General features: G+C 40.6%; 1 protein-coding gene across 3 annotated transcripts in view; it reads right to left on the reverse strand.

Moving 5' to 3' along the window:
* The window catches only part of COL14A1 (collagen, type XIV, alpha 1), a 154,082-nt gene that overhangs the window by 93,935 nt on the left and 43,602 nt on the right, over positions 1 to 16,545 (reverse strand). For 2 of the 3 annotated variants that reach the window (XM_012723033.1, XM_012723035.1), the window contains exons 12-19: positions 15,717 to 15,862; positions 14,918 to 15,047; positions 12,676 to 12,815; positions 9,505 to 9,631; positions 7,967 to 8,106; positions 7,422 to 7,554; positions 5,825 to 5,884; positions 4,207 to 4,358 (exon numbers count right to left, since the gene is read on the reverse strand). In XM_012723033.1, coding sequence (XP_012578487.1) covers positions 4,207 to 4,358; positions 5,825 to 5,884; positions 7,422 to 7,554; positions 7,967 to 8,106; positions 9,505 to 9,631; positions 12,676 to 12,815; positions 14,918 to 15,047; positions 15,717 to 15,862 — 1,028 coding nt within the window. The remainder of the gene's footprint in view (positions 1 to 4,206; positions 4,359 to 5,824; positions 5,885 to 7,421; positions 7,555 to 7,966; positions 8,107 to 9,504; positions 9,632 to 12,675; positions 12,816 to 14,917; positions 15,048 to 15,716; positions 15,863 to 16,545) is intronic. The other variant, XM_012723034.1, reaches the window with a different exon arrangement.

A 16,545-nucleotide genomic window follows, 5' to 3' on the forward strand; every position in this document is an offset into this window, starting at 1 on the left:
GTCAATGTGCTACCAATGTTTCTAGAAGCTGAATCTTAACATCTGAATTTCTGTAGTAGGAGACTAAGCCACACTTTGAATCGCCCTGCTCTAGAACATGTCTTGCTGCTAGGACTTCAAGTCATAGTTATGGATTCTGACAGCTAATGTCCTGAAAAGCCTGGAATCCTGATCAACCTATTACAATAAAAACGTGTGTCTGTAAAAACAAAATTCAGGCAATGTCATTTCACTCTTCTGTAACTCACAGTTGAAATATTTGAGAGCTAGTTCTAATGTTCTAGGTGTTCAAAAGATTTTTTTTTAAAGATTTATTTATTTGTGCATACAGAACTCGGGTATAGGCCAGAGGCTCGGGGGTGGTGAGAGGCCTCGCCAGAGACAGAGTGGGGAGCAGAACAGGCAGATCGACGAAGTACACTGCTGAGGGGAGCAGCGGGCGGGTCAGGAGAGGTCTGCCACGCCATGTGGTCACCTCCGGGGCAGGCAGAATCAAACTCATGCGGAAGTGGCTTTAACTTCTCAGTGCTGCACTTTAACCCGCTGCGCCACCAGGGATATTTTTATTGAAAATATTTGGTGGGCCCTCCCTAGTGGCACAGCGGGTTAGAGCACAGCACTGAGAAGCTAGAGCCACTTCCGCATGGGTTCGATCCCTGCCCTGGAGGTGACCCACATGGCACGGCAGATCTCTCCTGGTCCGTCCGCTGCTCCCCTCAGCAGTGTACTTCATTACTCATTACATTCAGAACAGCAGTGTACCGCCTGTTCTGCTCCCCACTCTGTCTCTGATGAATCCTTTCACCACACCTGCACCTCTGGTCTGTACCCCAGTTCTGGCTGCATAAATAAATAAATCTTTAAAAAAATATTTAAAAAAGAAAATATTTGGTAGGTTTACACAAAAACTGATTCAAAATGACACCTGCACACCCCGTGTTTATTGATGCTCTTTTTACAGTAGGGAAGACGTAGAATCAACCCAAATGCCCAAAAGTAGATGACTGGATTAAAAAGATGTGGTACATATACACAATGGAATATTATTCCGCAATCAAAAAATAATAAACCCATGCCTTTTGCAGCAACATGGATGGAGCTGGAAGGGATCACGCTTAGTGAAATAGCCAGAAAGAAAAGGAAAAATACTGGATGGTTTCACTCATAGCAGGAGAGTAAGGGACCAGGGGGATGGGAGATCAGTTGTAATAACGAAAAACAGCTAACTCTATACCAGAGATATTTTACAGAGATGGAGTGGGGAATGGGATCAAAACTGAGGTGGGAAAGGTGCACAGGACTATGGTGATGGCACACGGGAATTACAACTGAGATGGGAAAAGGCACAAAATGAAGAATGATATAAAAATAAATTAACAAAAATAATAATAAAAAGAATTGAAGGACAGGGTTAAAAAAAAAAGAATATTTGGGAGGTTTGATTACTCTTTGAAAAAATATAAATGCTTCCCTTACCTCAACTTGTAAGTAAACTTAACTTATATCTATTAAAGCCTGACTTTCGTTGATAGTGTTAGATACATACATGACTCTTCAACTGCAATACTCTGTCTAATTATTTCTTTGTGTACATTTAATCAGCTTTTACAATTAACAGAGATTTGGAGACAGAGTGAAAGGCTTTCTTCTTATCTGGACACATTTCCAATCTTTTTCTTTTTTCTTTTTTTTTACATAGAAGAACTGAGGTACAAGCCAGAAGAGGTATGGGGGGCAGAGGATGGGAGAGGAGTCACCAGAGACAGCGAGGGGAGCAGAATAGGCAGACTGATGAAGTACACTGCTGAGGGGTGCAGAGGGCAAGACAGGAGAATTCTGCTGTGCCATGTGGGTCTCTTCCCTGGCTGGGGATCAAACTCATGCTGAAAAGGCTACACCTAGCTGCTCTTTAAGCTGTTGTGCCACCAGGGAGGCCCCTCTTATCTTATTTTGTAACATATTTTAGCCATCTGTCTTTCTCTGCCATGTATTGCTATTTTAAGATATTTACTGGGATTTGAGGTTAGAAAGGTATCACTGCAGATTTTGATATAAATCTGCAACTACCTATTTTACCTTAGTTTCATAATCTAAATCTTGATCCATCCGGATAATAATATTACATTTTCATAGTGGTAACACTTTATAGAAACACTGAGATATAAATTCTCAGTTAATCCTCAGTGGCATGCCTGAAAAGTACCTGTAAGTTAGTGTGTACAAATTAATTAGAATTCACTAGTAGCTTCCTCTAAAGGCAAAAACACCTCTGCACAATAATCACTACCAAATTTATCATTCTTTTTCATTTTTATTAAGAGTTTATTTAACTAGGGCACATGTGTGTTTAAGACTTTTGATCTTTTTTTCCTTCATGTACGTTTCCAAGTGTTTCCAAATAAACAGTGTGAAGTGAAAGAAACTAGCAAGAGGAAAATTATCAAGAGACAACCCAAAGTCAATATTATTATTATTTTACCTTGGATAGCTAGCAACTGCATGCATGAGATTAAATTGTTACTCTTTCCAAATTAGCAGGAATAATTTACCAGGAAACTTAATGTGCTTCTTGGAAAGAGTGAAAAAGTAAAACCTGAAAACAAAACTCTTATTCTGGGAAGTTTTTATTTTAAGGGAGCTAAGTTAAAAAACAAGGACAAGAGAAAGAACACATATAAATTACATTTTTAGTTACTATTCCTAAACCTACTTTAAAATTTATTTGAATGTCTTCATCACGAATTACTTGAAATATATAGTGCAAGCCTGTAACTTAACCTCTTTTGTCTAAGTGTCCATTAACTTTCCACATTAACCAAGACCACCATCGTGGGCCTTCCAGTTTCTCAAGGTTATCACTGTCTATTCTGACTCCTCCACCAGCCTGAAATAAAGAACATTTTCTGCAGGGAATTTGGGGCTCAAAAAATTATTCCTGTAAACATGCAAATTAAAATTTCATTGCAGGCTTTGCAAGTAAGGGGGGAGGAAAGAAGGATAATAATGTTATTCTTGAGCAATGATAAATTTGGAGGCATTTCAGGGTGAGATACGCAAATAGCAAAGTGAACTGGGGCATATTCATAACCCATGACTAAAAGAAAATTTTCTTTTGGCCCCAAACTGGAACTATCTGTTCTGAATAGGAAACATGCCTATGAAACCACTTTCAGGTTCTAGATGAAAAGGGAAGATACGTTGGAAATTAAGAAAATACAGGAAGGACGTGATTTTAAGCATGTATCCAGATTTCCCATCTAGAAAAACAGAAATAGAGATGAAATGACTTAAAGAAAACTCAACATATAAAATTCTACATTCTTGAAGTGAGATGCTCATGATTGAGATAAGTTAAAATTGATTATTAACCTGCTCAAAATGATGGGATGTCCGTAAAATAAATATATATAGCTCTGTGAATGGATGGTATTTCATTAGGAACACTTGAGCTATATAAACACCTTCTGTGTATGATCTACTTTAAAAAAAAGAAAAGAAAGAAAAACAGATTCCTGAAGGCAAAAGCAGCATTAGACATATTTACACACACATGTTTATGTATGTCTACATATTTGTATGTTAAAATTTTTACCACAGGCCCTCCCTGGTGGCACATGGGGTTAAGCACAACATTGTTAAGCTATCTGCAACCACTGCAGTATTAGTTCAGTCCCTGGCCAGTGAGGTGACCCACATGGCACAGTGGACCTCTCCTGTCCCACCCCTCAACAGTTTATTTCATTCCGCTTGTTTTGCTTCCCACTCTGTCTCTGGAGAATCCTCTCATCCCCCACACCTCTGGCCTGTTCCCCAGTTCTTTCATGCATAAATAAATCTTTTTTAAAAAGTTAAAATGAATATAGCTTTTAATAAAATGTATAATTTATGTTTTTTATGATATATGCACACACACAAGCATATAATGACCTTTTTATGGCCCAACCTTGATGCCTAACAGTTGTCAAGGCACAGAGAACAGGATCAGAAGCTCTTCCAATATGAAGTAGGTTAGAGGTGCAGCACATTTAGAGAATGGAAAAATATCAAGAAATGAGTACATCTGAATGGACTGAAAGCACTTGTTTCTGGAGGTGGGGAGGTCACAAGAAATGAACAGTCAAGTTGTATTGATCTCTGGAGATAGTCTCGTTAGCTTGGCTAGTCAGGGGGCTCACAGAAGTTCTAGGGGGCAGGATTTATACAGACCGTTCCTACCACTTCTTCGGCGGGGTCCCCTTGAGCAGTCAGGTAGGTGACTTTGAAGTGCTGCACGCTGCTGTCGGAAATGTCCCACTTTACCCGCAGGCTAGAAGTGGTTTCGTCATCTACAACCAGGTTTCTGATTCCTGTCCGGAAAACTGGAATGAACACAACCAAGGATTAAAGACTGTTTAATCCATCAAAGTTCAAATTGAGTTTAAGAGATGATGTGGGCATGTGGCAGCAAGTATTATTTTGCATGTCTCTGATGTAGACCTCAGAACCACTTCCTGTTCCTCTAGCCTCAGCCTAGCTTTAATGGAAACCAAGATACCCAAGAGCAAGCAAAACTGGTGTGAAAGATGCTTGCAAGGTGAGACTATACCCTGGAAACTGCCACTTCTGTTTCCCCCCCAGAAGAGGAACTGAGGAGAAGCCCTCAGACTCAGAACCCAAAGGGAAGCCCAAAGAGGCCCCTAAAGATGAACATTACTTGCTATTTTTGTGGTGAGGTAGACAGAAGCAGTCATCCCCGGGAGCAACCCAGCATGTCACTCCTCTGTGCCTGCCAAGCACAGATCTTTCCTCATGGCCATTCAGCCCACACAGGCAGCAGCCCTTCTCTCCTGACTGGCCAAAATTTCACTGTGGTCACTGACACAGTCTTTCTCATCTCCCAAGGTGCCTGCCCCTCATCTGTACCATTTATTTCCTTCTCCCTCTGTTCCTGACTTCATTTTGTCTATTCCCACTGACTCATTCCTCTCTCGTCATTAATCATTCATTCAGCAAACATTTGCTGAGCATTTCCTGTGTCAGTGTGTTTTAGGCCTTGGAGATAGTGATTACTTCTTGATATAAATAGTAAAAGCATCACTGTGGTGAGGGAGATTGTCATTGACCAGGCAAAGCTGGAGAAAGGTGACAGGTGGGTGAGGAGCTAGGTGGTGGCAGGAAGACATGAAAATAAGGTTGAAGCCAGGTGGGAAAGCAGAATCCAATCAGGAAGGACTTTGGGTGTATGGTTAAGAGATGTGTGGAACAGGAAGTACCCAATAAAGCTTAACTGAAGAATGAAAGCATCAGGGAATGAATGGGTAATGGAGAGACACACAAGGATTTTAGAGAGAAATAAATGTTATGAAATTTGTGTTTTACCTAGTCGACTCTGACAGCTACTTGGGAGGTATATGACAGCAGAGGAGAAAGTTAAGCTGAGAAGAAAACAGCTGATGCTAGAAAAACAATAGAAAAACAGGCATGTCTCTGTTATCAACAGAAATGCAAGGAAACCATAATATATATAATTCTCAAAGAGCACAGAAGTCACTGGGAAAGAGAAGAGAACAGTGAGTTGGGGGTTGCTTTGTAACATCCTCTGAAAGGTTAAGTGGGGCCCCAAAGCAAAGATGGAAGAGGTAGAAGGATATAATAGTGGGAAAAGTAGATTAGAAGATGCACTGACATTGGGGGGAAGAAAAGGGTGAGGTCCCAGGAGGAGTAAAATTTGAACTGGCTTGGCTCATTTCTAATTAATAATGTCAAAGGCATAAAACTAAGATAACATAACTTCTGTGTAAAGAAAAAAAATTTCATGAATAAATGGCCTTCTGTTTGTCCTTACCTGAAGTCACAGTTTGAGTAGGTGCTACTGTTGTGACTGGTTCTGTCCAAACACTGTCAACTAATAAAAAGGATAAATGTTATTTAAAAATTCTGTCATGATACTAGCTCCATAAGTTGTGTAAAGCATTTCAAACACTCAAAAAAAAGTTGCCCTAAGTTATCTCACTTCTCATAATAATATTGGCTGTGTTTACAAAACTAAAGAAATGAGTTGTGAATAAGACAGATGTCTACCTAGTCCACAGATAACGTAACTAAAACCTAAATAGGATAAACTTTCTAATGATGACTATGGTATAATAAACCTTTGAATTATACCCACAAAATTGTGAATCCTTTCAATTACTTTGAAATGAGGCTAGCCATGATCATTAAAAGAAATTAAAGAGACTATCCATCAGGCTGTGAAAGGGCTAGACCCAAAGGAAGGCACTAAGCTCAGGCAGGGACTACAGCTCCTATTTCCAGTAGCCCACAGGGGCACCCAAGGGAAATGATGGGGTGCCATTCTTGAAGGTTAATATACTTTTGCACTACTTCTGAAAAACCGACCGCCATTCGCTCAGAGCTTCAGGAACTGTCTCAGCTGAGGCCAGACACTGTCTGGATGGGGCACTTTCAATGACTAGGGATCTAAGCCCCTTTGTGGCAGTTGCGAGGACTCAAAAGGCTCCTTCAAGCTCCTGCGCTTCTAAGAAAATCAGCTGGGTTTTCCATTTCAGCTTCTCCCTATGTCATATGCTACCACCCTTTCTTCCTATCAGAAGTAACTCCCAACTACCTTCTATATGGAATTCTCTCTCTCAAAACCTGATTTCAGTGAACCCAATAAATAATAATTTAATAGTGGGTAATATCTCTTAAGAAATTAAGGGATGAATAAACCAGCAAATTCAAGAAACTCTTGGTCATGTTAGTTATCAGTTTGTTCATTCATTGGATGATAAGTTATTTAATCCATTCATATGCAAATCCATTTATCTATCCATCCATCCAACCACCCATCCATTCAGTGAATATCTACTGTACAGTTAAAATACGCCATATACTGTGTAAGTACTTGAAATATAATGGGAAATAAAACCATGGAGACCCCTGCCTTCATGGTGATAAAAGTCTAGGATTCTGGGCCCTCCCTGGTGGCGCAGCGGGTTAAAGCACAGCACTAAGAAGCTGAAGCCACTTCCGCATGAGTTCGATCCCCGCCTGCCCCGGAGGAGATCCACATGGCGTGGCAGACCTCTCCTGACCCGCGCGCTGCTCCCCTCAGCAGTGTACTGCATTGATCTGCCTGTCCTGCTCCCCACTCTGTCTCTGGTGAATCCTCTCACCCTCCAAATCTCTGGCCTGTACCCCAGATCTGTGTAAATGAATAAATAAATCTTTAAAAAAAAAAAAAAGTCTAGGATTCTAAAATGTTACATAGGTTAGTTTCATTGCAAGTAAAAAAATATAAAGCATTCTGGGGGACAAAGGAAAATCAAGTCCCTGTTGTCTGGGATAAGGCATATGGGAAGGAATCTGAAGCAGTGATGAGGGTGTCAGAATGGAAGATAGGGGCTGATGAAATCCACCGGGATCACACCAAGACTTACGTGTAGTCCCGACAGCAGTCACCACCTCGTTCTCACTTCCATCCTCCATCACAGCCAACAGTGAAACTTCATATTCGGTGCCTGGATCCAGACCTTTAATAACATGGGAATCTTGGTCTTCTTTTAGGACAACCTGAAAAATATTTGGAGCTTAGTTACTGGTGCTTAGTTACAAATAACAGTAGGGGGAAATTTATAAAAAGGAAAATATGATCCTGAGTATAGGCAAGAAATAGCTAGGCATAAAGACCCCAGAGTTGCTAAATTCAATTTTAATGTTAAACAAAATTTGATTCTTTTCAATTCCTTTGGGATGGAAACTATTAATATGGCAAAAATAACACTTTGGAGTAATATTCAATGCCATTTATGAATGTCAAAGAATCTGATAATATATAACATGATTGCCAATTAGAAACTTGCATGTCATCTAAGATATTTTTAGGATTTTTAATCTATCCTATAGTCAAAACCAACCCAAATGCAGCAGTGAATGTTCTCTGTCAGATAAATGCTCTGGACTGTCAGTGTCTCAGACAACTCACCTCTTCAGTCTTCCCACCATAGACTGGAATCCACATCAACTTGTGTTGCCCTTCATCAGCAGAAAGAGGATGCCAGGTCACTCGAAAACTATCTGTCGCCACCTCATCAATTTCCAGGTACTGCTCGGCTGGAACTTCCTCTGTAAGCCAAGGAAGATGATTTCGTTAGGGGCATGAGAAAGCAAGAATGCCCAGACTCAAACAATTCCTGGAGCTGTCAGAGGAGAAAACGTTTGAGGTCTCCCTCTCTTTAGGAAAGGAAGCACATGAAGGTGGCCCATTGCAACCATGTTTCTCCTTCCCACATTTACCCACAGCACATACTAGGAAGACTATGCAACAGCAGATTGTTCTAATGTTTTCCAGTATTTTCTAGAAATCTTAGATTTTTCTCTTTGACTCTTTTCATCACAAATCAGAATGCCCTATTCGAGACAAAGATTTTATTTTCCAAGTACTGTGAGAAAGTTGGCAAAATTTCTGAGGTCTGAGAAATGTTCCTTTAGCTCCAGTAGCTTTCAGGTTTAGTAATGAGATCTATGCTACGGGGGAACTTTCTTTCCCCAACTTGTACATATGGCAGCCATCAGAAGTGAAAGGTAACTTATCAGATGTTCCACGATTACATACTTCTGTGATGTACAACAGAGAGCATCACGTGCGACCCACACAAAATAAACTACAAGCCAGTTATTTTTTCTTTCTTTTTTTATAGTATAATAGTTTATTTTTACAACATCTTGTGCCTTTTTCCATCTCAGCTGCAATCCCCATAAGCCAATGATTTTTATTATTTGAAATAAAAAATTTTCAAAGCTCTTTGAGAGAACACTAAGAAATTCCAACTTGAGTTAGTCCTTGGAAGGTTTTGTGAAATTACTGAACTTTTTTTCTGGGAATATTATTTCTCAGTCCAATTTGTTTCTCATCTCTTTCTGAGTTATCTACTCATTTCCATTTCCTCAATCAAGCACTGAATTGGCTTCCAAATGTAATCAGTAATAGGTCTGAAAGCAAACCACACAGATTTTGCCAGATGCAAAAAAATTGATATTTCCTGAGAAACAACAGGGTGACATAATAGAAAAGGAAATTAATGCTTTCATACTTATTCTCATTTTATTAATTAAATATCACATATTGTATTAATATTTCAGGCTGCATGAAAAAACACTATTGACTAATGATTAAAGTATGAGGTTTACCAGCATGAAACTCATTTTTGTAGGTTAAAAACTGTTGTATATCAGCCATTTTAGAAGTTCAATTTAATATACACATATGAAAATTTTACAAAAGCTATGAAAAAAACTGTGCAAGATAGAAACAACCTACACTTTCATTTAACTGAAACCTCTGAATTTAGATCTTTTTTTTCTCTTTTCCTTGCTCTCCTGGAAAACAGCCAGTACCCATCTTAATTGTTATTTCTTTATAATATAAAACAAAATGGAATCTCTTCAAAATTACAATTGAAGAAGTTCCAGTTTCTGGTTGCTACAGACTTAGTCTTGGAAACTTTTCAAGACATAATTCACCTGTGGTAAACATCCCAGTTAGAGGCTCTGACTGTCCTTCATCATAGATGGAGAAAATGGCAATGGAATACTCAGTAAGGGACGTCAAGCCTTTCAGAGGGAATGTTGTAATAGGGTCAACTTCAACCTACAAGAGAGAGAAGTCACACAACTGTATCAGATACTCTAATTACTGGAAATAAACCTCATTTTACTATTGTCTATAACTCACTTGGCAGGAAGCAGAGCTATAACTACTTCCCCAAGAAATCAAATTATAAAACTCATTTGTGTGTGTGTGTGTATACGTACGCATGTGTGTGTACAATTTTTCTTTTTTATACACGTTTGTCTTTTAACTCATTTATATCTGTGTAAATGATTTAGTTTAGCCAAACATTTTAATACCAGCCAGATCCTATTTATGCATAAATCACTGATAATTTCACCAAATAAAGGTTGGGGTATAACTTATTTTTATTAGCTACCATAGTATGTTTTAGACTAAGTACTGGGACTGACTTTATTGGTGGTATTTGTATGGTACAGGAGGAGAACCTGGAAAATGATAATACATGACCATGAAATCATTGTTAGATTTGAGAATAGTTTTCAACTGCTCTAGCTAAAAGCTTGGGGTCAGCCTTGTCCTGGGAGGGATGAAAAGGGCTTTGTGAGGAGTGAGGGACTGGGGCTCAGCCCAGGCAAGCTCAGCTATCAAACCCGTCATGGCTGTCGGTCTAAAAACCATGACCTTTCCCTTGTAACTCTCAAATAGCCCCACTTAATTCTCTCCCATTTGCATATTTCTCCCTAATTCTTTCTCAGTGACTGCTATCTGGGTCTAAGCGTTGACAAGTCAGGCTTGGGTGGATTTGCTAAGACCGAAGTGCATGGACATGGTCTCTGCAAGGCCTGAGAAGCTGTGGGCTCAGAGGAAGGATCTTCCTGTGTCAGCTGCCGTCATCACCTTCATCATCATCACCAACATGTAAGTGCTCTGTTTAATTTCCTTCTTTGGTCTCCAGAAAGTTAGGGGACCCCCTTTGTGACACAGTGGTTAAAGTCTCAGTGCTATCAAGCTATTGCCAGCCAGTGCTCTGTGAGTTTGATCCCTGACCAAGGAGCTGACCACTCAGCAGGGTATTTCAACAGATCACCTGTTCTGCTCCTCTCTCTACTCTGTCTCTGATGAATTCTCTCACACACACCCCTACCTCCGACCCATACACCAGTTCTTGTATGCATAAATAAATGAAAATAAATCTTAAAAAACAAAAACAAAGAGTCAGAGGGGAGGAGTAATATAGAAGATTCAGTAATAAAAAAAGAAAGTAAAGGGGGAAGATGGGACAAAGAGGAAATGAAGCAGGAAAGTAGAAACTGATTGAAAGCAAAGTTTTACAACAAGTTACTAAGTAAAATTTAGTTAGAACACTTTAAAACTCATTCCAGAATGTCTGGGGAATTTTTTAAAAACCCAATATAACATTATGTAATAATAAAAGTTGAAATTAATAGACATAAAAGCAAACCTGCTTATTTCATCTTAGGGCCACAGGTGGCCAGAAGCTATGAGAGCAACTCAGGGTACAAGGTGGGACCCAAGCCTGGTCAGGTTGCCCTTCACCACAGGACACACTTACACACACTCTCAGGCTGGGACAGTGGAAACATGTCAGTGATGTCAATGATCTTCACATACACACCATGGGACATGCCAACATAGGAAATCCCAGGCAAACATGGGAAGAACATACACCTCCCACAGGGGTCCCTGTCAGAAGTAAGGTATTTGGGTTTTTTTTTAAATATTTATTTATGTTACAAGAACTGAGGCACAGGCCAGAGATGCAGGAGGTGACAGGACTCAACAGAGACAGAGTGGGGCGCAGAACAGGCAGATCAACTGAAACACAGTGCTGAGGGGAGCAGTGGGCAAGACCGAAGAGGTCTGCTGCAACATGTGGGTCAGCTCCCTGGGCGGGGATCGAACTCTCGCTGCAGTGACTGCCAATAGCTTCATAGTGTTGAGATTTAACCCCACCAGGGAGGCCTTAGGAATCAGGGCATTTTTCCCCCCTCATCAATGTTATAATGAATGAAATGAGTTCCCACACTGACTGTAGCTTATTATTTATTACAAAAGATACTAATAGGTCAGTGGTTTTGGTCTCAATCTTTTTTTACTACTCCAGACTAGCCTTCCAAAGCATTTATAAATGCTGAATGAAAGATCTCAAAGAGCAATTCTGAATTGTTAACAAATGTGTGGCTATTATCTGGTCATTACCCAGTGTCACATAGAGAGTGTATTCTGCAAAACACCGCTCAGATTAAATTGTAGGAAAAAACTTGTCTCTGCATATGAAAATACTTCTTTATTTGGTCAGAAAATAGAAATGATGTAATCTAACACATTTCCCTCTTTGTCTTAGCTTTCTTGGACCCAGATAAGGAAAAAAAATTAAAAATAACTTTGCTGTATCTATCCTGCTGAAATATATTTCCAAGGAAAGAATTTCTTAAAAATATTAGTCACTGAGTACAAACACTAATTTCATGGGTCCTATGAGTTCTATTATTTGAAAGGATCTTCCACACAAATTTGAATTATTCAGTTTTCAAAGTAAACTTATCTACCTAAGATCTTTCATACGTCATTTGACTCAATGAAGAGGGATAAACTCTAGAAACTGACATTCATCTAGTTTACCATGACTATGGAATAGAAACTTCCAAACCTGACCCGGGGCAGCTTGTGATCTGTAAACATATTACATCAATGTACGTCTCCCATCCCACATATATCCCAGCACAATTGGATCTGTATTTTTCTCTGTCTTGAATCCAGGCAGGGACTTATGATAACTTGTGATACCTCCTCCCAACAGAGAATGAGGCATGATATTCTTTGACTCTCAAGTTATATCACTGAAGGTGGCAGTTTCTAGCAGTCTCTAGCATGGGGAAATTCTTGAAGCCCCCAGACTGGAAGAGTCATGTCAAAATTCTACATAGAGTTAATGTCAGATGTTCTGGATATAAAGATCCTCTCCAGCCCGCACCCCCCCCGCACCCTCCCCCCCAACTCTGGCTTCCGACACATATTGCAGTGATGACATCTCCAGCACTAGGAGACACAGATGAATACACAACCATGGGAAACAAACATTGCGTTCCATGGCTTACCTCGTTGATCTCAGTCCCATCTTTGCTGTTATACACGATTCGGTAACCAGTGGTTTTTTTTGAAGCTGGGTCCCAGGCTAACCGAGCACTGTTAGAGCCAACATTGGAGATTCTCAGGTTTCTTGGTGGACTTAATGGCACTTGGCAGTAAATGGAAACAAAAATCATTAAAATTATAAAACATGTAAAAGAGAAAACTCAATGCCATTGACTTCTGAACTATTTACAAATGAAAATTTTCACCCAGATAAAAACTTACAACCCAAAATATGACTCAACCAGTGGATTGAGTCATAAGAATCAATAATGCGGCCCTCCCTGGTGGCGCAGCGGGTTAAAGCACAGCAGTAAGAAGCTAAAGCCACTTCCGCATGAGTTCAATTCCCACCAGCCCCGGAGGTGACCACATGGCGCGGCAGACCTCTCCTGGCCCGCCCGCTGCTCCCCTCGGCAGTGCACTTCGTGGATCTGCCTGTTCTGCTCCCCACTCTGTGTGTGTGGCCCCATCCCTGCACCTCTGGCCTGTACCCCAGTTCTGTATGCATAAATAAATAAATCTTTTTTAAAAAATTAAAAATAAATAAAAAATAAAAATAAAGAAATAAAAAAAGAATCAATAATGCATTCACATTTACACCAAAAAAGCCTTTCGTGTAGAGAAAGAACATATAATAGAAATAAATTTCACATGCTTAGAAATTAGTGACATTTTGGTAAATTTTCTCTTCCCTTCTTACCTGGTTATGCTATTATTTTAGCCTCGTGTAAATAAGAAACCAATGGTTTTAGAAATTAGAACACCTGACCTGATGTTGATTCTTACTGTACTCAGTTTACATATGGGCCTGGCAAAGTGACTGTACTTCTCTGCTCCACAACTCCCCACATGGAAAATGGGGAGATGTGTATCTGTCATCTCCACTTGGGAATCGAATAGACATCTCCAGCTTGGCACGCCTAAGACTAACCACTTCTCCTGCACCACTCCCATTTTTTTTCTCTCACTCTCACCTTCCAAAAGTGGAAATTCCATTCTTCCCCTGGCTGAGACCAAAAACCTGGGCACCATCTCGGGTCCTCTTCCTCTCAAAGCCTACTTTCAATCCCTCAGCAACTCCTTCAACACATGTAGAGAACCTGGGCCCTCCCGTTGGTGCAGTGGGGTAAAGTTCAATGCAGCAGCCACTGCAGCGAGTTTGGCTCCCAGCTGGGGAGCTGACCCACATGGCATGACAGACCTCTCCTGGCCCTCCCACTGCTCCCCTCAGCAGTGAATTTCAGTCAATCTTCCTGTTCTGCTCCCCACTTTGTCCGTGGTAAAGCCTCTCACCCCCACCCACCCCTGTGGCCTGTACCCCAGTTCTTGTATGCATAAATAAATATTATTAAAACACACACACACACATATATAGAAAATTTGACCTCTTCACCCCCACAGTTGCCATCTTGGTGAAAGCGACCAGCACCACACTGCCTATGGATTTGGGCAATGATGTTCCAGTGGCTCTCCCTGCTTCCATCCTCTCCTGACAATAGTTATGCTTAGTGAACAGTCAAAGTGATTCTTCACTAATATAAGTCAGGTCATTTAACTTCTCTGCACACCATCCAAATGGCTCCCGATTCCTCAGAGTAAGGGCCTTATCACTACACATATGTCACCTTCTTAGTGTACTATTCTGTAATCACTTTATGTAAAATAAAAATCCTCCTACCCCAACGTTACCTACCTCCTTTCTCTCATTTATTTTTTTAATTGTGTACTTAATGGTCTAGTCTCTCTACCTCCAGTATATTATAACCTCAGGGGATTAGAGAACTTAGCTTTTACCTATAATATCATATTTAATCTTTTATCAGCTACATGATGATACAGACTCAAAAAGGTTACATCACTTGTCCACGGTCATCCGCCTAAAATATGACTTGAGCTGGGAATCTCATCTCAGTTGTTCTGATTCCAAAACCCATCTGTTTCCACAGTCTAACTTCATTTGTGGATTTCAATAAACACAGAGGTGGCATCAGGGAGAGGAACCCCAAGTTCAGCTCTCCCACCCAGGTGATTCATAATAATAAAGCTAGAATACATTTCCACCCCTGGAATAAAACAATGAAATTTTTTTATATTACAACAAACTCTAGACATTTCCCCCTAAACCAGTATTTCCAGTTTCGAATCATGCCATCTACACCTGCCCTCTTTATTGTAGAATTCCATCTGAGAGACACAGCTACTCACATGTTGTTTCTTGCCCAGTTACAGGATCACTGGCTTCTTCTCCAAACATCGCATAAACTGTGACTGTATATTCCGTGTTGGGCAACAACCCTCTTAGTTCAATGTCTGTGTTGGTCTCGCCAATTTTCATCTGCAAAGAACACCCACTGTCAGACAGTTTGCTGATGGGTATTGTCCATGTGGAATGGAAGTGAATAAAGGTGAGACTCTGGAAGAAGAATGTGTCTCCTGGGCCCCCCAGGTGGTGGAGGGGTCAAGTGTCATATCAGCACTCCTTGCTGTGGCCTGAGTTCAGGGTTCTCCAGCCAGGGAGGTGACCCACATGGTGCAGCAGACCTCGCCTGGCTTGCCCGCTGCTCCCCTCAGTTATGAATGTCAGTAAAAAAGAATGTGTCTCTTCACTACCCCTGGATCAAACATCACAATGTTTGACTCATCCATTTATATTAGGAGCAGATTCTGTGGAATCACATAAAACTGAACACACCCCACATGCTGTTTTCAGGTAATTCTTTACATTTAGACAAGGGGCAACAATCCTGTAAGCCAATGTTACCTCAATAAAATGATTGATTGAATTAAAAAGAAAATTACACTGGGGGGAAAATGAATTGAAGAAGTCTACTAACTGACAAATGACTGCTGACAAAGACTCCAGGTGGTGGGATTCTAGGGGGTCTTTCCTTCCCTTTTGTAAACTGGTTTTCCTAAATTTTACACAGTAAATATTTATAATTGTTTTGAAGGTATTTCAGGGAATTCAGAGCTCCAGGACCCTGATGGGCAGTGAGTACATTACCTCTTTTTCATCCCCAGCCAGACCCTCCGTGAGAGGCGCATAGAGGACCAGGTAGCCGGAGGCCCCGGCCACTGCATTCCATTTGACCCTCAGGCTGTTCTCAGTGACATCATACAGTTCAAGGTTGGAAGCCATGGGCAGAGCAACTGTAAGAGGAGATTTAAGAAAATGTTCAGCCAGTGGTCCATGTGCTTGCTTATTTTAAAGTAGCTACAAGTTGGCATCTATAAAGTAAACATAATATGTTTTCCAGCTGATTTTTATTTTAAAATCTGTTCACATAGACATGTAAGTCCCTTCTGGGAAGGTAAAAATAGTGAATTCTGGGGGCCCCCTGTAGGATTAAGTCTCAGCGCTATCACCACAGTAGTATGTACTCGATCCCCCGCCAGGAAGCTGACCCACGTGGCACAGCAGACCTCCCTTGTCTTGCCTGCTGCTCCGTGAGCAGTGCATTTCATCAATCTGCCTGTTCTGCTCCCCACTCTGTCTCTGGTGAATCTTCTCACCCCCTGCACCTCTGGCTCATACCCTAGAGAGTATGCATACATGAATAAATGAATGAATGAATGAATGGATGGATGGATGAATGGATAAATAAATAAATAAATCTTCTTCAAAAATAAAGTATGGGAAGCCCAAAGGGATTGCAACTGAGATGAAAAAAACTGCACAAAATGATGTAAAAATAAACTATTATATATAAATAAAGTAAAATAAGAATATAGTGAATACTTAAAAAGGGAATGACACCTTTGACTTTCTTATATCCCACCCTGGGCCCTGGTTTCTAGGAACCAGCGAGAGCAGGGAGACAATCCTGACCGAG

This window comes from Condylura cristata, unplaced genomic scaffold, assembly GCF_000260355.1.
Source record: "Condylura cristata isolate star-nosed mole 26May11 unplaced genomic scaffold, ConCri1.0 scaffold00009, whole genome shotgun sequence".
In the NCBI taxonomy this organism is placed as follows: Eukaryota; Metazoa; Chordata; class Mammalia; order Eulipotyphla; family Talpidae; genus Condylura; species Condylura cristata.